Genomic DNA, 22,102 nt, shown 5'->3' with positions numbered 1-22,102 from the left:
TTTACTATTTTCAAGGTTCGTTCAAGTTTGGTGTAGAAGATGGTATGTCTTTTTTTTTCCATTTTTATTTATTTATTTTTCTATTATCAGCTTGATACAGTACAAATTCTTATTCTAATAGTGAAATGTTTCACTGAGGCTTGCCCAGTGATTGAGTAAAACCAAAACTTACTATAAGCCACAGTCATCCTAGGGTACCCCCTGCTATGTAGCCTCCCTGGTTCTGTGGTTCTTTTTTCTTATTGTTTAGAAGCTTTTTCACAAATATATTTTTGGATCATATTCTTTCCCCTCCCCCAAATCCTTCCAGGTCCCTCCTTCCTCCCTACCCACTCAAATTCATGTTCTCATTTTTTCTTTGTCTTTCTCCCTCAGACAAAACAAACAAAAAACCCAACAAAACATGAAATCAAAACCAACCAATAAACAAACAAACAAAACTGACAAAAAAAACCCACCAAAAACCAAAAACAAAACCAAGAAAAAGCAGACAAAGAGCGAGGAGTACCTTTCACTCCTGAGCGCTCAGTCTGTCCGGACTCAGTGTCACCTGTCACCACTGTCCTTTCCCCAGCAGCCATCGATGCGTACAAGGAGCTTCATGGTCAGGGGGTCACCTTCTCCGTGCTGGGATTGCGTCTGGTTTTAACCTGTGCAGATCTCATGCGGGCTGTCACAGTCTCTGTTGTGTCTGCAGGATGTCACTGGGTATTTAATTGTGTGTGTATCCCACATTTTCATTCACCAATTGACAGAAATGGAGTTGTCTCTGCTTTTTGGCCATTGTGACTAATGGCGCTATGAGATTTTGCATGCAAGTTTTGCTCTAAGTATCCTTTTTTATTTCTTGAGTATAGATCTAGGGTTGGAATTGCCTGGTCATGTGATTACTCTTTGTTTAACCTTTTGAGGAACTGCCAGACTATTTTTTTTTTTTTAATGCCTCCTATTAGCTGAAGAAGGGTTCCAATTTCAAGATTTGTCATCTTCATTTTGATCATACTATCTTTACTTGTATTTTCCTTATAGCTGTTATATCTTTTCTTTTTTTTTTTTTTTTTTTTTTTTTTTTTGGTTTTTCGAGACAGGGTTTCTCTGTGTAGCTTTGCGCCTTTCCTGGAACTCACTTGGTAGTCCAGGCTGGCCTCGAACTCACAGAGATCCGCCTGGCCCTGCCTCCCGAGTGCTGGGATTAAAGGCGTGCGCCACCACCGCCCGGCTCTTTTTTTTTTTTTTTTTTTTTTTGGAATATCTTTTCATATGTTATTGACCAAGTGAATATCTTCTTTGGAGAAGTATTGATTCATAGCCTAGCCAATTTTAAAATCAGGGTTTCTTTCTTTGTTTTCTTTTTTTGTTAAGTTGTAAGAGTTTATGGCCAGGGAGATGGTTCGGTGGGTAATGGTGCTTGCTGCCAAGACTGAAGGTCTGGGTTGGATCCTGGGATCCACATGGTAAAGGGGAGCAGAGGACTGACTCCAGCAAGTTGTCCTCCAGGTTCCAGATGCGTGGTATGCGTGCCTGTGTGCACATGTGCACACATGCACAGTTAAAAAAAAAACCTTGATTTTTGTCTTTTTTTTTTTTTTTTTTCTCCCCACTTTGTTGAGACAGAGTCTCAGGTAACCCTTGCTGGCTTCAAACTGGCTGTGTAGCTGAGGATGACCTTGAACTTCTGACTTTCCTGTTTGAGTACAGACAGGTGTGTGCCACCAGGCCCAGCGGAGTTTCCTGTTTTCAAGATACCAGTTTTGTATCAGATACTGAATTGGCAGCCTTGTTCTGCTTGAGACTTTAATTCCGTCTTTCTCTTCTGGTGCAGTATTAGGGATCAAATCCAGAGCTAATGAATGCTGAGCAGGCACTCTGCCCCTAGCCTGCAGACAGCCGTGGTGCTTCCTTAGGTGACGGCTTCCTTTGATGCACAAAGTGTCCCGTTTATTCTTCTTCTTATGGTAACTATGCTTTGGCATCAAATCTTAGATGTCATTGCTTACTCTAATGTTATAAAATGGCCTAAGGCCATGCCATCCAGAATGCTCCTGATCTTGTCTAAAGTCCCAAGATATTACACATGTGGGTCCCCCCCTTTGGATTTTATTATCTTCTTTTTTAAACCTATATTTTATTTTAAGAAATTGATAATTTTGGACCCAAGGTTTAGGTCTTAGGTAATTTTTAACCTTTTTTTTTTTTTTTTTTTTTATAGGAATGTGGTAAGAATCCAACTTTATTCTTTTGTATATATAAACCAGTTATCCCTGGACCGTGGAAAAGATTATGCTTTCATTGAATTGTCTTGGCATTGCTCATAGTCCAGTTTATACTGCTGTAACAGAAAACCTGAGGCTAGGGAAGTTACGGAGAAAAGGAATTTATTTAGTTCACAGTTTTGTTTTTATTTGTTCATTTTATGGATTTTTTTGAGATAGGTTCTTATATAGGCCAGGCTGTCCTTGATCTCACTTTGTAGTTGAACTGGTCTTGAACTTGTGACCTTTTTGCCTCTACCTTCCAACTGTTTGGTTACAGGCCTATGTTACCATGACTAACTAGCTCATAGTTCTAGAGGCCATGAACATGGTACAGGTATCTGTGTGGCCTCTGGTGAGAACTGTATGTGCCAGAGTGATGAGTGGGTACATACAGAGACTAAACACACAAGGCTGCTTAGCATTGTAACATCCCAGTTTTGTGGTAATTAGTCCACTTCTTGGAGATGAGCATTAACCCCTTTTAAGCGTGGTCTTTTGTGACTGTCTTTTGATAGTTGTGACTTTACCTATCATAGGTATAGTATCTATAGTTGTGTTCTCAGCCTGTGGTTCGCCACCCCCAAACTCCTAAAGCCTCTGCCACCTCCTAATACCACTACACTAGGGCTCTAGCAACTCGTGAGTGAACCTCTGAGGACAAAAGAATTAACTATAAACAGGTGTGGGGTGGTGGTGGTGGTGGTGGTGGTGGTAGGGTTACTTTTACATATGTTTTGTGTGTGTGGTGCTAGGGATTGAACCCAGAACCTCATGCATGGGCGACACTCACTGTGCTGTGGAGCTGTGCCCAGCTGTGGTTGACTTTTTAGGTTCAGAACTAGTCTGCTGATTAATATGTTTGTCCTCATACCACTTCATACTTTCTCAATTACTGTAGTTTTGTCCAAAGTGTTTAAATTTTGCTTCTGGTTTTGAAGATTTTAGTTCATGGTTGGTCTGCTCTCCTGCTTTTGAGCCCAAGATGAAGCACGATTGTTATTGCTGGGAGTTAAAGCAGGGCTGCTCACTTCAGAGTGAGCAGAGAAAGAGACAGGCTGAGGGAGGGGTGTGAGGCATTCTTTACAGGCATGTTCCTAGTGAGCTGCTGCCTTTAACTAGGCCTATTTTCTAGCATTTCCGTTACCTGTAACTCCACTATAGTAAGGCTCCACCAAAGTATTCATTCACTGACTTGGTGAGAGTCTTCAGGGTCTGATCTTACCTACGGCAGCCAGACCTTTACATGTGTCTCTGTGGGAAACCCTTAAATACCTACAGTATACAGAGATCATTTTGTCTTTTGTTGTTTGAATCTTAGATGGATGGTCTTTTAATAAAAAACCCAGAGCCAGATATCAGGGTGAAAGCTGAAAGATCAGAAAAGCAGAACAGCCAGCCACTAGTTCTTACCTCTACAAAATCCTTAGCCTAAAGAGAGTGAGTTCCTGTTTCCTCACTCCTTATATACATTTCTCTGCCCTCCCATATTACTTCTGGGATTAAAGGCATGTGTGCTTCCCAAGCAAAGGCATGAGATCTCAAGTGCTGGGATTAAAGGTGTGTGCCACTGCTGACTGGCTCTCTTTCTTTCCTATACTGGATCAATCTCATATAGCCCAGTGTGGCCTTGAACTCACAGAGGTCTGGATCTCTGTCTCCCGAGTCTAGGATTAAAGGTGTGTGACACCACTGCCTGACTTCTATGTCTAATCTAGTAGCTGGCTCTGTCCTCTGATCTTCAGGCAAGTTTATTAGGGTACACAATGTATCACCACAGTCTCTGAATTTTAATCACCTGGATTTGGGGAATAAGAATCAATTTCTGATGGGTAACATCCTAAATGACTTAGCCCCCGAGTCGGGTGTGCCTGCATAAAACGTTCAACTTCTGCTTTGATGTTGTTTTGTATTTTAATATTGGGTCTCACTATATAGCCAGGACTGACTTCAAGCCTGCTTTCGATCCTCCTGCCTCCACCACACGAGTACTGGGATTATGGCAGTGTACCAACATACCTTTTGTAAATCTGTAAATTTCAGAGTCATTAGGGTTGGTCAAGAACCAGGGCTTGTTTGTGCTTTGGTTTTAAATTGCGTTACAAAAGTGGGTTTCCTCTCGTTTTAAAAGCAAAATGTATACCTTGTCTCAAGTCTTGGGGAATTTCTTAACCTCTTTGTCATACTACCTTTGGATTCTCAGCTACCTTCTTATTCTCTTGTAATCACATTTCCCTTAAGCACCAACAATTGTGATAGAAATTCTTTAAGGAAATCTTTTCTGAGAAAGTATTTGAATTCTTAAGATTTACCCTCTGTTTTCATATTTACATACTAGATTTCAAATGCTTTCCCTAGCTAACTTGGGAATCAAATTTAAGTTTCTTTGCAAACACTTTTTTCTGAATCCTAAACTCCAAATATGAACAAGGAGTTTTGGAACACAGCCCCTTTCTAAATTGGGCTCTGCAGAATGAGTCCTGGGATTAGACAGCATTCCAGCTCTTGTTCTCGGAAACTAGATTTGTATTTGTGTGTTATACATATTTTCACACACATGTATTTTAAAGTTCTTTGGAGGGCTGTTATATATGTGCGCATGCCTGTGCATGTACATGTGTGCAGATATTTACTACAGTTCACATGTGGGGGTCAGAGAACAACTTGGGGTGATCAGTTCTTTTCTTCTGCCCTGTGGGCTTGGGAATCAAACTCAAGTCATTATTCTGCAGCAGCGAGTGCCTCTCCCTACCGAACCATGGCTCACTCTTTAAAATTTTAGGGGGGGTTTCTTCTTGTTCTCTTTTTCTCATTTTATTTTGTGCCCACATTGGTCTTTTTCCAAGTAAGGAAAAAGTTCCTCAGGCTATTTTTGATAAAGATATGAAATTGAATGATAAATAATAGATTATAATTTCACAGTTTAATGGGGGAAATACTAATATTGAAGCACAAACCACTTGGAGTTTAACACTTCCCCATTATTTCCCTCAGTCAACTCTCTTTAAAAAAACATGAATCAATATTTAGTGTTTTGGGCGATATTTGGGAAACAAAACAAGTCTGCCTTGAGGTCTAGCACACATTGCTGATGTGCTATAAATAATTTGTGAAGCGTGCGCTGCTCTTTAGTATTTAATATTTAACTTGATAAAGAATGCAAAACCCTAAGTCATCATGGTTGTCCTTAATTGAACCTGTGCCTGTTCCCTGAGCTGTTAGCCTGAAATTCTCCCTTGAAGATAAAATTGTCCTTTTTTAAAAAGAAGAGTGAAAGAGCTGAGTCTCTTGTCACATGCCTTTGTCATCCTAGCGTTCTCGAGGCTGAGGCAGAAGGATGGCCTAGAATTGAAGGCTAGGCTGGGCTACGTAGTTCTGGGCAGCCTGGGCTATAGGACAATCAGGTTTCAGAGAACCCAAAACAAAACAGTGGAAAGGCTGGGGCCCAGTGGCAGGGTGCTTGCCTGGCGTCCCTTCATGCTAGATTTGGTCCTTAGCACTAAGAACCCAAACCAAAACAATACAAAAAGCCCCAAACCAAAAGGGAGCGAAAGCCAGCAGCTTTCCAGTGCAATAGGTAAACACCAGAGATAAATAGATAAATACCAGAGCACCAGCCTTTACCCCTAATTTTGAAATCCCTAAAGCTTTGAATTCTAAAAGCTTTTTCTTTAAATTTATGACATTTTTTGTTTGAAAGCAAAGCCTGTCTTGAATTAATGTGTAGCTATTTATAATCTTCATTACACTTATAAATATTTATATGCTGTACTGCAGAAATAGTAATGTGCTTGTGAGATTTGCATGCCTGGTTACCCCAGATCGTACTGCAGGTTTTTACTGTAATTTATGTAATGTATGTATATTACCTTTCTGCATTTGTAATTTTGAAAAGATCCAAAAAGCTCTTGGGTTAAAGGGTGCAGACATGTTTGTGATCTGGTGATCTAGGAGTTTTCAGGGAGGCAGGGTGCTGTCCCCTGAGCATGCACTACTGAGAGCTGTCCTGGGGTGACATCTTATCATCTGAAGACAGTCCAGTCACTCATTTTACATTCATTCTCTATGGCACAGAGACCCTTTAAGAAAGATGTAGACTGAGCAGGCTTACCATGACTGTTAAAGATGTGCCTGGGGTTTGCATTCTGTTTGTCTCATTTGCTGTCTGTGAATGTCCATGGTCAAGTTCCTTAAACATTTCCCTTTGCTTTCTCAGTTATAAAATAGTTGTGGTTAGGGCTGGTGGCATGGTTCAGCAGGTAAAAGCCCTTGCTATGTGAGCTGGACACCCTGAGTTCAATCCCTGGAACTCATGGTGGAAGGAGAGAACTGACTCTTAAAAGTTGTCCTTTGACTTCTTTCCCCATGTGCACCTTAGCATGTCAACCCTCCTGCCAATGCTAAAATAGCTGATGTATAGAGTCTCTGAAGCTGCGTGTAGTTGCTCTGCCTGTAACCTAGCATTTAGGAGACCTGAGACAAGAGAATTGCTGTGAATTCCAGGCCAGCTTGGGTTACAGACTAGAGTGAGAGTCTGCCTCAAAAAACTAAAAAGTAAAAAGAGCCGTCTCATAAGCTCTTTGTGACAACATAAACATGACAGGAAGTAAAGCTCCAGCATAGTGTCTGGCCCAGAACACACGGTGATGCTAACGAAGCCAGTGTTTATGTTTGTTAGATTAGTATTACTCAGGAAATGTCCATTGTGGTCCCATTATGAAAGCCCGTGTTCTAGTTCATTAGTTCATAGCAAGGAGTGAAGCGGTACCTTTGGCCATCTGAGTGCTGCATCAGTGCTTTCCGTTTCTGAAAGTAGGCGATATGGGATGCCAAGTTTATATGCAGCATCAGGTCAAGGCGAATTTCATGTTACAGATGTTTAATGTCTCCATGTTAGAGACACACACATTACCACAACCCACTTGTCTGACCTTGGATCAACAGAACTTCTATCTTGGTCTTCTGGTTCTAGTTTTGATCTGCTTTCTGTAACGTTAATTGTATCAAATAAAAAAAATCTGTTTTAAGTATAGTTAAATAAGTTTTCACATTTGTTTATGACCTCATTACTGTCTCCTAATCAGAGCATAGAGAGTTATTATCATTGTGCTAAGTTCCTTCCTATCCCTTTATCTATCCCTCTTCGGAGAGCAAGTGTTCCTGTATTCATGGTTTCTGTCTTCGTAGTGCACTGGTGTATTGTTGGTTCCAACGCTGGCTAGGCACACCCCCCCATGGGGATGAGCCAACAGCAGACTCCGTGTTGAAGCGTTTTGATATTTGTTCGCATCCTTTGTCCACACAATGTCCACTATCATTTACTGAATGCTTTTTATTTTTACAGAAGGTTGGTTGGGTGCCAAATTAGGGGGAAAGATACAAGAATAAATCAGACACCTTGTCTCTTTGGAAAAAGTGATGAGGCACTCATATCCTATGTTATAATGTGAGACATAGGAGTGCTATGCTCGGACACAGGTCAGAGACCTCAGCTCAGAAGTCCACTGTAGCTGTGAGAGATTTGCAGCAAGTCAGGTGAGACTCTTGTTTAAGACAAATGGGTCCCCCCCCCCCCCCCCAGACAGGTTTCTCGGTGTAGCTTTGCGCCTTTCCTGGAACTCACTTTGTAGTCCGGGCTGGCCTTGAACTCATAGAAATCCTTCTGCCTCTGCCTCCCAAGCGCTGGCACTAAAGGCGTGTGCCACCACCGACTGGCTGACAAATGTATTTTAAGCAAAGTAAAAATTAACATTCAAATAGAAGTTTAAGTATCTTTATATAATATTCTTGGGAGACATTCTTTGCTTTCTGAAAGGATAGCATGATTGGTTTAAATGGCAAACTAATCCACCAGTGAATCTTAAATATGTTTGTGTAAAACTTTTCCTAACACATTTACTTGTAAAGCAATGTAACCCATGTTTATATTTTAATTAAACAGGTTTTCATAGATAGCATGGTATACTGGCTTCAAGCCAGATTCTGTGAGTCAGTTAAGGCCTTCCCCCCTTCTTTCTTTGAAACGCTGGACCCAGGACCCAGGATCCAGGACCTCAAGCATGCTAAGCAAGCTATCTATCACTGGGCTGCAACCCCAGTCTTCATATTTTTGAGTAGCTGATGTATGCTAAGTATTTACTGAATTGATTTTCTTAAAGCTTATAAAAATGGCCAGGCGGCGGTGGTGCACACCTTTAGTCCCAGCACTGAGGAGGCAGAGGCAAGTAGATCTCTGAGTAGTTACAATTAACATAAAAGTAAGTAGATACTCCAGGGTTGAAGAGATGGATCAGCAATTAAGAACACTTTCTGCTTTTGCGGAGGGGGACCCAACACCCACATGGTGGCTCACAATTTATGCAACTCCAGTTCCAGGAGTTCTGACTCCCTCTTCTGGCCTCCTCAGGCACGGCATGCATCTGTTGCATATACATTCTTGCAGGCAAGACGTCCATACAATAAGAAATAAATTAAAAAGTATAAAAAATAAGTAATTACTTTGGCACTGTTTTGATTTCATGTTTATATAATTTTATTATTAACTTGTAATTGTTTTATGGTACTTTTCAAAATGCAATTGAAAAAATTTGGTCAAAACACCTGAAAGTTGGGGTGAGGGAAGTGGTTGGGCAGAGGGAGGTGCTTCTCAAGCCTGATGGGGCCTACGTGGTAGAAGGAGAGCACTGACTCCTGGAAGTTGTCCTCTGACCTCCTGCATGCCAGGTGCATGCCCCTCCCCCATAAATACATGTAATAAAGAGGAAAAGCCACCTGGAGTGCATGCTTGTAACCCCAGGACTGGGAAGTAAAGGCAGCAGGATGAAGAATTCAGAGTTATCCTCAGCTACAGAGCTAGTTTGAGACCAGCCTGGGCTACTCTATCTCGACAAAAACAGCTCAGAAAGTTATCAGAAAAAGAAAAAAAAAAAGTTTCCTCTGTTTTACCTGGGAGTGTTGAATAGCTTGAATTGGGGATAAATAAGCATATTTCAAGTAAATTATGTATGTTGAATGAGTAGGATACCTAAGAGAGGAGTCTGGGACCATGTATACATTTATCTAACACCTCCCAGGACCCAGACATTAATAAATTCTAGGAGATAGGTTGAAGGTAATAATAGTGAAATGATAATTAGGCGTCTCCTATGGGACAAGGAAAATGGCACAAACATGCATAACACAACATAATAACCAGTGCTGCGGAAATAGCTGTGAGCTGAGGAGAGAGCATGTGCACATGTACATACACAGGTGGGCATGATTTCTGTAGACTGGGCAAATTTGATGAGACATGTTTGAAATAAAGCATATGTAAGAAAAGGCGAGTTTGATGAACCGAATCAACAGCACGTTAACAAGAGAAAGCATGTGTCCAAAGTTTATCAGGACACCTGGAGCCACACGACATAGGAGACTCCAAGGAATCAGATGCCTGTGGCTTAGCATCCTTTCACAGGGAGAGTAAAGTGAGGACCTAGTGACACTTGTATGGGGGAGTAAGTGTTTTGGGGGGTAGGAGGGCCCGAAGAACAGGCGGTGGCCTGAGACAAAGTTCCACTGGCTCTGGGTGGTTTGATTTTCAGCTTCCTCTGTGTTCTCCTGATTCCTAATCACCCTTGGTTAATGCAGTTTTAGTAAGGAAGTTACAGACAATCCTGTTCCTGTTCAGTGGATCTGCTCCTTAGGAAGACCACTTGGAGACTCGAGAGACCTTTGGGCTGCTGCTTAGGTTTTAGGTGTTAAGGTGTCATTTTTGGGAGTGTTTATTCTCGTTACCAGTTATTAGGGTCAAAGTCTGGGTCCTGGAGCCCTGACAAGCTACACTCCAGTCCACCTGCCCTCAGTGGTTAAAGCAACAAATAATAGTGAGAAGCAGAGAAGGGTTTCTTCAATGTGGCCATGCTGGGACAAGGAAAAATAAAGAGGTCCAGTGACCCACTCATTCCAAGTCCATCTTCAGGGTTCAGACTCCAGGCTTAGATTTAAATAGAGGGCAGAGGTATGCATAACTGAGCAGTTTAGTCAAGGTGTAGTCCTGCCTGTCACTGACTCATCATTGGCTTCTGGTTCCTGGTCTGTCTTCCAAGAAGTTAGCATTGTGTGAAACCTCTCCGATAAATAAATCTCTCTGCGGACACCAGCATTCCTGGGAAATTCCAATTCCTTAGGGTCCATGGTCTCAGCAGTCTGATGACTGAAGGGAGCAGGCACATGTGCCTTTCTTTAGAATACCTTGGCTCCTGCCTGCATAGTTAAATGCTGAAGTCTGATACAGTGTGCCACACCTGAGAATAGGGCCTGTTTCATTCTAAAGAGTATCATTACAGGTTATGTTTGCTGTACTTAAGGTAGGAGCAAGGAAGGGGCATAAGCCTTGCGCTAGCTCCATACAGGTGTCCTGCGTGATTTCCTTGTTAAGTACTTGGGACAACCGCATGATCTTAAGCCATGTCTTCATTTACGAACAGGTAAACTACAAACAGGTGAACTGTCTGAGAACAGAAGGGATCTAGTCAAGGCTGCACTGTTGGTACACTGGCAGAGCTGGATTTCAATGCCACTACCACATTATTTATATCTGGATGGATATATGTGTGTGTGTGTGTGTGTGTGTGTGTGTGTATCTAGAAATTGTAGGGGATTGAAATGATTTTGTACATTTAAAGACTAAATTTCACACAAATGGTATCTGTAGCCTTGGAGCCTAAATGGAGACTATTTTGAATATTTCTTAATTAACAAAAATTTTTGTTTGTCGGTGTGTGTGTGTGTGTGTGTGTGTGTGTGTGTGTGTGTGCGCGTGCGTGTATTGTATAGCAGATGTGCCAAGGCACAGGCACAGTATGGAGGCCAGAAGACTACTTTCAGAAGTCAGTTCTCCCCTCCCACCAGGTTCCAGGTCAAGTGGTAGGCTTGTGTAGCAAGCAGTGTTACCCACTAAGCCATCTCGCCTGCCCTTGAGATGAAGAAATTCTATTTCATGTATATGCTTGCATGTATGTAAGTGTCTGATGTGTGTATGGTGCCCATCGAGGTCAGGAGAGGATGTTCAATCCCTAGAACTGGAGTTACAGGTGCTTGTGAGGTAACAGATGTCACCGTGTGGGTTCTGGGAACCGAACCCAGGTTCTCTGCTAGAGCAGCAAGTACTCTTAACCACAGAATCATCTCTCCACCCCCTGTAGATGGCTTTTTAAGTAGAATACTAAAGTTCATCTAAAGTGATAAAACATAATCAGAGCATAGCAATTCAGAGCCCCTGTTGGGCAGCAGGTTTAATACATTGAGCTGAATGGTTCTTAGTATGCTCTTAAAATGACTTTCCTTCCTACTCCAGATATAAGTTTTCAGACTCTTCTGGGAAAGAAAATATTTATTATTATTCTTTGAGATCAAAGAAAAATGAAAAATTTAATTATTATGACATGCCCTACAGCCTTTGATTGGAACACAGAGAGTTCCAGGGAAGTTTTATTTCCCCACAGTATTATGAAGGGAAAGATTGTCTTTTAAAAATGGCTCCTGACCGGAATGGTTATAATGTAGTCCTGGACTTGAGCTAGAATTCTCTGAGGGTAAGCAGGAGTTAGCTTGTTAAGGAACCTGGAACGTGTGCAAACACTGCAGCAGGCAAGAGAACAGTCTGTAAAAGTCCCTAGGCACGAAAGTGATCGGCTGGTTCAGGGAACTGGAAAGTCAGCCCTGGCCACAGAAATGATGGGGGCTTTTAGATCAGATCTTAGCAGGTTAGAGCCGCTGAAGATTGTTTTGCTTTACATATTTATATGTATTTTGAAACACTCTAAATTCATTATATAGCTCGAGCTGGCCTGCAGCTTGCTGTATAGATCAGCCTAGCTCAGACTTCAAAGCAGTCCTGCTGGTCTTGATAGCAGGATTCCGTGGGTACCTCCTGGGAGTGGTTCCAGATTATTGTGTTCTGGAAGAAAGAATCGAACTGGTGTGTGTGTGTGTGTGTGTGTGTGTGTGTGTGTGTGTGTGTGTGTGTGTGGAGGGGGACGGTGGGGGGGGGTTGGCGTGTAGTTACAGCAAAGGAGATGCTTACTGAGAAGGGGTGGGCTGGATCAAACAGCTCTAAGTGCCTTCACCCACAGAGCCAGCATGCATCCACGCCTGCTGCCCAGGCCCCAACTCTCTTCTCTGAAGCCCCTCAAAGTTGCTCTCTGGAATTTGTGACACTTTGTGCTTGCTTTGCTCTGTGTTACGACTGTTGATGTGTTAGCCTTTTCTTTCCCCAATGTGTTAGAAGAGTCTGTCAGTTGTTTCGTAGAATGCTCCATATTCTGATTCTCTGGAGCAGTTCCTTAGCTAATTGCTTCCAGTTGTCTCTTTTGGTGTTTTGTAATTCATAATCCGAATGGTAGCAACATCACTGGCGTGTCTGGCCCTGCGTCTTGTGATTTAAAAACTGCTTTATGATGCGGACGGCTCCAGGATGAGTATATACCATCTTTCACCCTTTTTTAGCTTACTTTGCATTCTAATCTCATGGGTTGTTTGTTACCTAATTAATGTTTTCGAATCCTGCCTTTATTTTGGAGAGAAGATAAGTATAGGTCCATAAAAGGGTTATTAAATGCTTAAGGGATGCTTTTCTTAGCAATGTTTTCATTAGCTGTGTATTATTAGTAAAGAACTCTTTGATCGTGCTTAGTAGTAAGGATATTTACCCCCTAAAATGTATGTCTTTGTTGTTGTATTTCTTTGTAAATAGAATAAAAGCAGGCTGTCTTGAGTACATCCATAATCACTTCTGAACATGAGTTCCCGTGGCTTAGAAATGTGAAGGTTATAGGGTATCTGTGGCTTCAAATGGACCAATTACAGAGTCACATAGACTCAGCTTGTTTTGATTTTTTTCTCATATAGGTGGGATATTGAAAATACCAGTTATTCCACAAGTGTCATGCATTTATTAGACTCCCTGTCTACATTTTGTGTGCCAGTTTAAATTCAGGAGCGTTTCCTGGATGTCAGCTTTGTGCTTGTTGTGACAGCCTGTGTTCCTCCCGGTCTAGAGAGGGGACAAAGGGACAGCAGTGTCTCAGCAGGAAATGCTTTTGGAGCACCTAATGTATATCAGCACTGTCCTAAAGCATAAGATAAGGCGAGATAGACTTGTTCCCTCCGAGGAATGCCCACACGGTGTACATGTACAGAAAACACACAGGAGGCTGGGTGCTCAGGGATGAGAATCCAGATCAGTCACTAACGCACTTTGATGAGTGTCGACAAGACAGAAAAGGAACCCTAGATGAGAACTGACATCTGGGATTGCGTGGATAAACTTGAACACTGCCTCTAAAGTGCGCTCCTTTGCCTTTGTCAGCTGGGCTGATTTGTAGAAACTAAAAAACCATTTTCATTGAAAAGCTGGTCATTCCCCTGCAAAAATTTTCTTTTGGGGCAGGTGATGGGCAGAAGGAATGGTCGGTTCTTGTAAATTTTAGTTGATTTTTAGCTCCTGGATGACTAAAAACAGTTGTCTGTAACCTTTTATTTACTGAGTGTTTTGTTTTTCTTTTAGTCCAAGGACAAAATGATGAGAGGCTCCCGAAGAGGATGCGTTAGACTCAGGGTGAGTATTCCTTCATTTTATGAAGACTAATTTCAACAGAAAAGATATGTTTTGATGGCATCATGGAGCCTGGATTTAACTGAATTTCCTTACTTAGCCATTGGGCCAGAAAACCAAGTCTCAGGGAAGAAAATTGGGTTTCTCCAAGTAACTTCTAGAAGTTTCAGGACCAGGACAAGACTCAGTTATTTTGATCCGTGCTTTAATCCATGACTTAAAGCATCTCTTGGCTTTCCTTTAAAACCTCATTTTACCGACAAGGGACAAGTATAGAATTATACTGTTGGTGTCAACAGCAAAAAAAAAACCCTCATTAGCTGCTCTGTTTTTTTTTTTTTTTTTTTTCCCCAGTGCTGTTTAGTAATGTATGTATAGCAGTGCTGGGCAGTAGAAAGATAATTTGAACCATATATATATATAACTTAAAAATTGTTGGTAGTTCAACATTCACCCCATCTGTGATAGGCTGGAGCATGTGTATGTGTGTTTGTTTGTGTGTGTGTGTGATCAGTCCTGTGGACCCAGGACTGCAGGATCTATCTCCATGACACAGGGCAGCAATGGGGTGTCCAGGAAGAGTCCCAGTGAGGGCCCAGCGTCGATGTGCAGCAGAGACCAGGGTCCTTAAATCAGACCAATGATTCAATGATGAACACCTGCATGTAAAAATGTATGGATAGAGAAGTTTACTGCGTGACTCACTATATCACACTGCAGCTTCCATGATCAGATTTTTCCCCTTCTTTTTTTTTTTTTTTTCTCTTAAATTTTATTTTATTTTGGGGGAGATGGGTGGGATTGGGAGGCATGATGTAAAAGACACAAAAAATAAATAATAAAAAAAATTGATGGTAGCCCACATTTAAAAGGTAAAACTAAACAAATGAAATTAATGAGCTAATATATCTAAAATATTATTTTAACACATAGTTAATAAAACTTTTGTTGTTGTTGTTGTTGTTGTTGTTTGAGATAGGGTTTCTCTGTGTTGCCCTGGCTGTCTTAGAACTCACTCTGTAGACCAGGCTGGCCTTGAACTCACAGAGGTCTGCCTGTCTCTGTCCCCCAAGTACTGCTACTAAAGGCATGCACCACCATCATCTGGCTAATACAACTTACTAAGATATTTTACGTAGCACTTGGGAGGCTTAGCTGGATCTCTGAGTTTGAGGCCAGCCTGGTCTCCATGTTAACCAGAATCACACAGTGAGACCCTGTCTCCAGAGAAAGAAAGACATTTAGCATGGCATTTTTCATTCTGGGTCTTCCAAGTCTGGCTTGTCCATGGCACTGATCACACATCTCAAAAAAAGCTAAAGAGCAGTGCATGGCCGGGGCCCAGCCCAGAGTCACTCCTCTGTGTGAGTCCTGTCCCCAGCTGGGTCCTCAGCTTCTGGCAGCTTTCTCCACTTCAGCTCTCCATCCCCCTCCTCCCGACCCTTATCATTTTCTGTTAGTGGTGCTTTGAACTGGACTGTAGATAACTGTAAGGTAATCACTTTTGAAGATGTGAATATGTTTGATATTCAGTTCTACTAAGAATTGGAAAACAATTCTAAACTTAGGCATAATGGGAAAAGTCTTGAATTGAGATGGGAGTAAGTATGGCTGGTTTGCAGAATGGAAACTAGACTAACTTGAATATATGACAGCATAAAGATTTTTTTGTTTTTGTTTTTGTTTTTTTGAGACAGGGTTTCTTTATATAGCCCTGGCTGCCCTGGAGCTCACTCTGTAGACCAGGCCGGCCTCAAACTCACAGAGAAAAGTAACTTAGGCTTGTTTTTTTAATGTTTTATTTGGTCTTCTTTCTTGTTGTTTTGAAACAGCATCTCACGGTTGCATGCTGGTCTTGAATTCATGGTGATCCTCCTGTCGCAGCTTCCCCAGTATCGGGTTGCAGCATGACCAGTCACACCTGCCTTCTACTTCTGTATTTTTAAATTTTCCTGTGATTCCTCTTGTTGTGGTCAGATTGCTTTCTGAGTACTTGGTATTGATCCCAGTTTCCACTGCCTCTGGTTTTAACTGCTTTTTTGGCTTGAGATAGGCCGGTGGTGAGGCTTGGCAGGGCTGTGTGGAGACGCAGGTCAGCAGATTGTATTTGGGGTTAGGCCACTGTTGCTGGCTTAGTTCTTGGCTTTGGTTTCTAAATATAGTTGAATTCTTAACCCTTGTGCTTAGCACTCAGGTTAAGAGAGAGAACTTTGCCACCTGCCTGAAAGCTCGGGATGTGTCCCAGTCCGCTTATGCCTCCTGCCTCTAACTAATCACCCTCTGCGGTGCTTTGTGATTTTACGGTGTGACATCCCTAAATTTTATAGTTTTAAATTGAAAATTGTAGATGTGTTCCTGTGTTTCCCAGGCTGGCCTCCAATTCCTAAGCTCAGGTGATCCTTCTGTCTCTGCCTTTCGAGTGCTTGGAATTACAGTGTGCTAATACCCAGCAGTTTTGTAGTTTTGATTTGCTTATTTTAAAACGCTGTGCCTTTTGTTCACAATTTACCCACTGAAGCATCCTGCCCTTAGACCTGTGGGATTTGCATAGTGTGCATTTTAACTGATAACACTCTGGTGTAGCTCGGCACCTTCCTCTCCTCTGTTCTGCTCTGATTGGTAGCCGCACCCAGAGAGAGACTGAATCAGACTCACATTTGATCCTGTTGAAAAGACTGTAGATGTGTTCTTATAGCAGGAGACACATGTGTCCAGTTCTTGTTCCTTATTGATAGTGTCGGATGATAATGCTTGGTGAGTACTTATACTCATTAACTCACACGGAGTTGGCAAAATGGAGATAGTCTATATTTATGTTAATCTTGTGAGGCTTAATTTTATGAGGGCTTTCTTTCCCTCTCTGATCTGTTTACCTAACAGTGCGGTTCAAATAGGCAGGATAACTGCTTCATTATTTCCTTTCACTTGCCCAGTTTTTAAGATAATGACTTTGTTTCAGCCCACAACCATTTATATATTTTAAAAAATGGAAACAAGGACATAAGTAAATGTTTGTGCACCATTTGTTCGTAACAGTCCCAAAGCTAAATATTCCAAGTGCCTATACACAGAAAACTGAATAAAATATTATATATATCATATGCAAATATACACAGAAACACAGTAGAATACTGTGACGGGTTGTCTCAGTCATCAACTTGATGAGATCTAGAATCACCAGGAAGGTGGGCCTCTGGGCATGCCTGTCAGGGATTATTCTGATTAGGTTAATTGAGATGGGAAGCCCTACCCACTGTGGGTGGCACCATTCCCTGGGCTGGGATTCTGGACTATATAAATTAAGAAAGGGAGCTGAAATAGATTCTTTATCTCTTGCATTGCTTTTGTCTCAGGGTATTTTATCACAGCAATTGGAGCAGAAACTAAGACAATATACTATTTAGCCTTAAGAAAAGAAAGGAATATTTCACATATGCTGACATGATGGACCTTGAGGGTGGTATGCTAAGTGAAATAAGATAGCTGCAAAACACGAATATCGTGAGTCCTGTTAGATATGAAGAGTCATCAAATTCACACAAACTGGAATAAGATGGTGGTTTCTAGCCTAGGCATGGGAAACAAGTTGTTATTTGGTGGGTGTGGAGTTGTTTGAGTTTAGAAATGGAGTTTCTGGCCAGGCAGTGATGGTGCACACCTTTAATCCCAGCACTCTGGAGGCAGAGGCAGGTGGCCAGTCTGGTCTACAGAGAGAGTTCCAGGACAGCCACGGCTACAAATGAAACCCTGTCTTGAAAAATGGAAAAAAAACAAAAACCCAAAACAACTTATGTGGCCTACCATGAGAGAGAGCTCACCCCTGAGGGCCAAGACCCAGAGGCTGGGTACCCTAGAGACCTAGGATAGAACTAAACCTGACTGGCAGAGAGAGAGAGAGAGAGAAAGGTAGTCCCTGGAGATGGATAAATGTCCTTAGTGCTGTAGACCTGATACGTTTTACCACCGTACACAGAAACACACATTGTGACCTCCAACTCACAGAGATCCACCTGTCTCTGCCTCACTTGGATTTTCTGCTAAGACTCAGAAAGCTGTAGTGAAGAAGTTATCTGGGATGGGTCCTTATCTGGAGGCTCTAAGAATCTTCTAGGCTGTTGGTCAGATTTAGTTGTTTGTAGTTAAACCTACAAGGTCTCTTTGTTGCCGTCACTTGTGGCCCCCACTCAGCCTTTTGGGGCTGTGCTTACCTGCCATGGCTCCTCTTCAGGAGTCAACAGTTCACATCGGCCCCTGGTGGTGTGAGTCCTCTGACTTCCCATTCTGCTGCCAGCTGCAGAAAGAGCTGTCTTTAGAAGGCTCATGCAGTTAGGTCAGGTCAGATAGTCTTTGATGTTTCGTGTAACATAGGCTTTGCAGTGATCTTATCGTATTCAGTTTGCATCCATAGTCCCAGGAGAGGAGGTTGTCCAAGAACAGGTGTCATTCTAAGAATCCTGCCTGCTGCATAGCAGGACAGAGAAGAACCTACAGAAACCTGCATCTAAATCTCATTTTAGCCTTTGTTTGGTTGACTGAAAGAGGGAAGCTATAAGCTTGAATTTGAGTTTTCTTTAAGTGGGAATTATAACGCCTTTCTAGCAGAATTCTGTGAGAATTAGGTACGTGGCACATTGATGGGGGAGGGTAATAAAATGTATTTATGACAGTGCTGGAATGCAGTTCAGTTGGTAGTGCTTCCTAGCATGCACAGGGCCCTGGGTTCAATCCTCAGCACTGCATAAAACCAGGCATGGGTAGTGCATGCCCCTGATCCCAGCACTGTAACTTGTGTTACATAGTGAGTATAAGGCCTGTCTCAGTTAGAGTTTCTATTGCTGCAATGAAACACCAGGACCAGAAAGCTTATTGGCCTATACTTCCATATCATAGTCCATCTCTGAAGGAAGCCAGGACAGAAACTCAAACAGGGCAGGAACCTGGAGGCAGGAGCTGACACAGAGGCCATGGAGGGGTGAAGCACCAGATGAAGCAGTTACTTCAGGAGTCAAATATTGGGGTAAAAACCTGATAGATCCAAGGAGCGACAGAGGAATGATCAGCTGACCCTGCCTTTCCACATTTCCACGTCGAAAAGGCCCACAAATCTGTCTAAGCTCCTCTCTATTCCTTCCTGTGTCTCTCTATTCTAATCTGGGTCCCAAAAACTCCATGGTTAATTCTGGGCCGCTGAGTGTTGACTCCACCCTCTGATTCAAGGTTTAACTTTATTGGCAGTCTCAGGAGTGTCAGAGTGCCATCAAAATATCCCACAACAGAGGAGTGCTGCTTACTAACTTGCTCCACATGGCTTGCTCAGTCAGCTTTCTTATAGAACCCAAGACTACCAGCCCAGGAATGGCACCACCCACAATGGGCTGGGCCCTCCCCCATCAATAATTAAGAAAATGCTCTGCAGGCTTGCCCACAGCCTAATCTTGTGGAGGCATTTTCTCATTTGAGGTTTCCTCCTCTCAGATGACTATAGTTTGTGTTAAGTTGACATAAATCTAGCCAGCACAAGGCCAGAGTGGGCTGCATGAGATCCTACTCCAAAAAGAAGGGGGAGGCCGGGCAGTGGTGGCGCATGCCTTTAATCCCAGCACTCGGGAGGCAGAGCCAGGCGGATCTCTGTGAGTTCAAGGCCAGCCTGGTCTCTAAAGCGAGTTCCAGGAAAGGCGCAAAGCTACACAGAGAAACCCTGTCTTGAAAAACCAAAAAATAAAAATAAAAAAAATAAAAAAGAAGGGGGAGGGGATAGATTTTCCTTTTGCTTCCTGTGTGAGAAACATCTGGGCGTTTTTTTTTTGTTTGTTTTGTTTTGTTTTGTTTTTTAAAATATAGGTTTCCAGGAGCCCCCTTTAGTTTTACAGATTCTCTGGTTGATTGTGCTATGCAGACAAGTTGGGATCACTGTAGAAAATCTCAGGTAGGATCCCAGGTAGCCCACATCTTACTGCCTCAGACACACAGATCTAGTTCAGACACTTGCAAGGTGTCAAGGTTAGCAATTGTATTTTCTGGAGCTAGGGACTGAGTTCAGTGCTTAGTAATGCTCTGAAAGCACTCCACTACTGAACCACATTTCCAGGCACTTCTGAGACTAAGTTGACTTTTAGTAATTTATCAAGGCCACACTTTAGACTCAACTTTGGTCTGTTTCCGTTCCCAAGCTGCCTTTAATCCTCAGTAGTTTAGGGTTCTATTTATTATTCTTTTTTTAAAGGCAGGGTCTCTAGCTCAAGCTGGCCTTGAATTCCCTATAAGACCTTGGACTGATCCTCCTAAGTCTACCTTCTAGATGCGGGGATTACAGGCATGGCCCACTCTACCTGACCTAGGAAGTACTGGGAGATTGAACCCAGGGCCCTGTTGCATTCTAGACAACCATTCTACCAGCTGAACAGCTTCCCCAGCCCCGGATTCCTCCAGGCTAGAAGAATTAATGCAGACATGCCATATTGTTGCAAAGCAGCAGAAAATCAGAGAGAAAATAGGGAAGTGAAAAACACCCACCAACTCGCTCACCCACCCACCCTTCCTCCCTCCCTCCGCCCTCTCTCAGACAGAGACTTGCTTTGTAGATAGGCCTGGTAGGTCTGGAATTCACTATGTAGTCTTGGCTATCCTCAAACTTATGGCAGTCCTGCCACTGTCTCCCAAGTGCTGTGGTTACAGGTTTGAACCAGTTATACCTGTCAGCAAAATTTTGACTTTGTTGGTTACAAAGTATGTACCACTAGATGGCGCCCTTGACCTGAGTAAATAGTGATGGTTGGCGCTTGGGTCTGATAAACTCCCATGTTTTATCCGAAAGCAAAATATAAACATTTTCAGGAAATATCTGCAAAGTAGGTAAGTAACAGCATTAGGGAGATGTGTGAGGTAGACAAGAGCATAGCATCTGTGAAATGGGAGTAAAAAATGAATTCTGCCTTTTAACTAGCTTTATGAATTGAGCCAACTCTTCCCATTCATTTTTGAGCTCTTTAAAACAAAACAAAACAAAAAACTGGCTGGAGAGATGGCTCAGTGGTTAAGAGCACTAGCTGCTCTTCCAGAGGACTCAAGTTCAATTCTCAGCACCCACATGACAGGTGAAAACTCTCCAACTCCAGTTCCAGGAGTTCCAACACCCTTACACAGGCATACATGCAGACAAAACATCAATGCATATAAAATATAAATAAATAAATAATTTTTAAAAAGCAACAAAACAAGACTGGGTATTATACTATTCACTCACAGGATTGTCAGCATCAAATTTGTTCATGTATTTGAAAAATAGTACAGATTGAACCTACTGCCTTAAAGATCCTAGATAAGCAATCCACCATTGAGTGGTATTCCCAGCCCCCTTTTAACTTTTTGAGACCAGGGTTTACTGATGCCCAAGCTGGCCTTGAACTTGTGATTCTCTGCCTCAGCCCCTCAAGTAGCTGAGATCATTGGTCTCCGGCACTATTGATGCAGATGAATCCCGGATTCTGATGTCCTGAAGAGGCTTAGGGATCACCATAGTGAGATGAATTATAAGTCAACAAAGGTTTAATGTTAAATAAAAGTACTTTGAAAACCATTGATCTGCATATGACTTAAAAGTAACCCAGTACAGTGAAGAGTACAGATATCCCCAATATGGAATGTTTGGGGCCAGAAAATGTTTCTCTTTTGAACTTTGGGATATTTGCATATACATAATGATCAATTTTTGGGCTGGGACCAAAGTCTAAATGTGAAATTCAATTATGTTTCAAATATAATCTGCAGGTAATTTTATACAGTATTTTTGTGTCTTAGTACATGAAATCAGGTGTAGAATTTTCTGTTTGTGTTGCCTGGTTAGCCCTCAGAAAAATTTGAATTTTATGGTGCTTTGGATTTCAGATTTTCTTTTGTAACTCAGGATACTCAACTTGTATGACATGTATCTGTCATGTGAGGGTATAAGTGGATTGAGTCCCCATGGAGACATCATCTGTTCTCTTTTCTCTTAGCTCATGATGAGAGATCAGCAGCATACCACATTAGATTATTATTACCTTCAGCACTGATGGATGCTAATGCTTTATTTTAGCCCTGTGACATTTTTCCATATCTCTGGTATTGGGCTACATCTAATAGTAAGTGACATCCAGAGCAGATGTGGGGAGGTAATTTAGATTAATGTATAAACTTAAAAATGTCCTTCTCTAGCCTGCAAGCCTGTGTCCCACAAGAAATGCTATCACTGTCTTGTCATTTCACGATGAAAAAT

At 42.1% G+C, this 22,102-nt stretch overlaps 1 protein-coding gene across 3 annotated transcripts in view; it reads left to right on the top strand.

Moving 5' to 3' along the window:
* Osbpl9 (oxysterol binding protein like 9) overlaps positions 1–22,102 on the top strand; it is a 145,377-nt gene that overhangs the window by 12,556 nt on the left and 110,719 nt on the right. For all 3 annotated transcript variants that reach the window (XM_059254692.1, XM_059254690.1, XM_059254691.1), the window contains exon 2: positions 13,801–13,851. In XM_059254692.1, coding sequence (XP_059110675.1) covers positions 13,801–13,851 — 51 coding nt within the window. The remainder of the gene's footprint in view (positions 1–13,800; positions 13,852–22,102) is intronic.

The sequence above is a fragment of the Peromyscus eremicus genome, chromosome 2 (genome assembly GCF_949786415.1).
Source record: "Peromyscus eremicus chromosome 2, PerEre_H2_v1, whole genome shotgun sequence".
Lineage (NCBI taxonomy): Eukaryota > Metazoa > Chordata > Mammalia > Rodentia > Cricetidae > Peromyscus > Peromyscus eremicus.
Note: the sequence above shows the minus strand (reverse complement) of the source record. Positions and strands in the feature narration are given on the sequence as shown.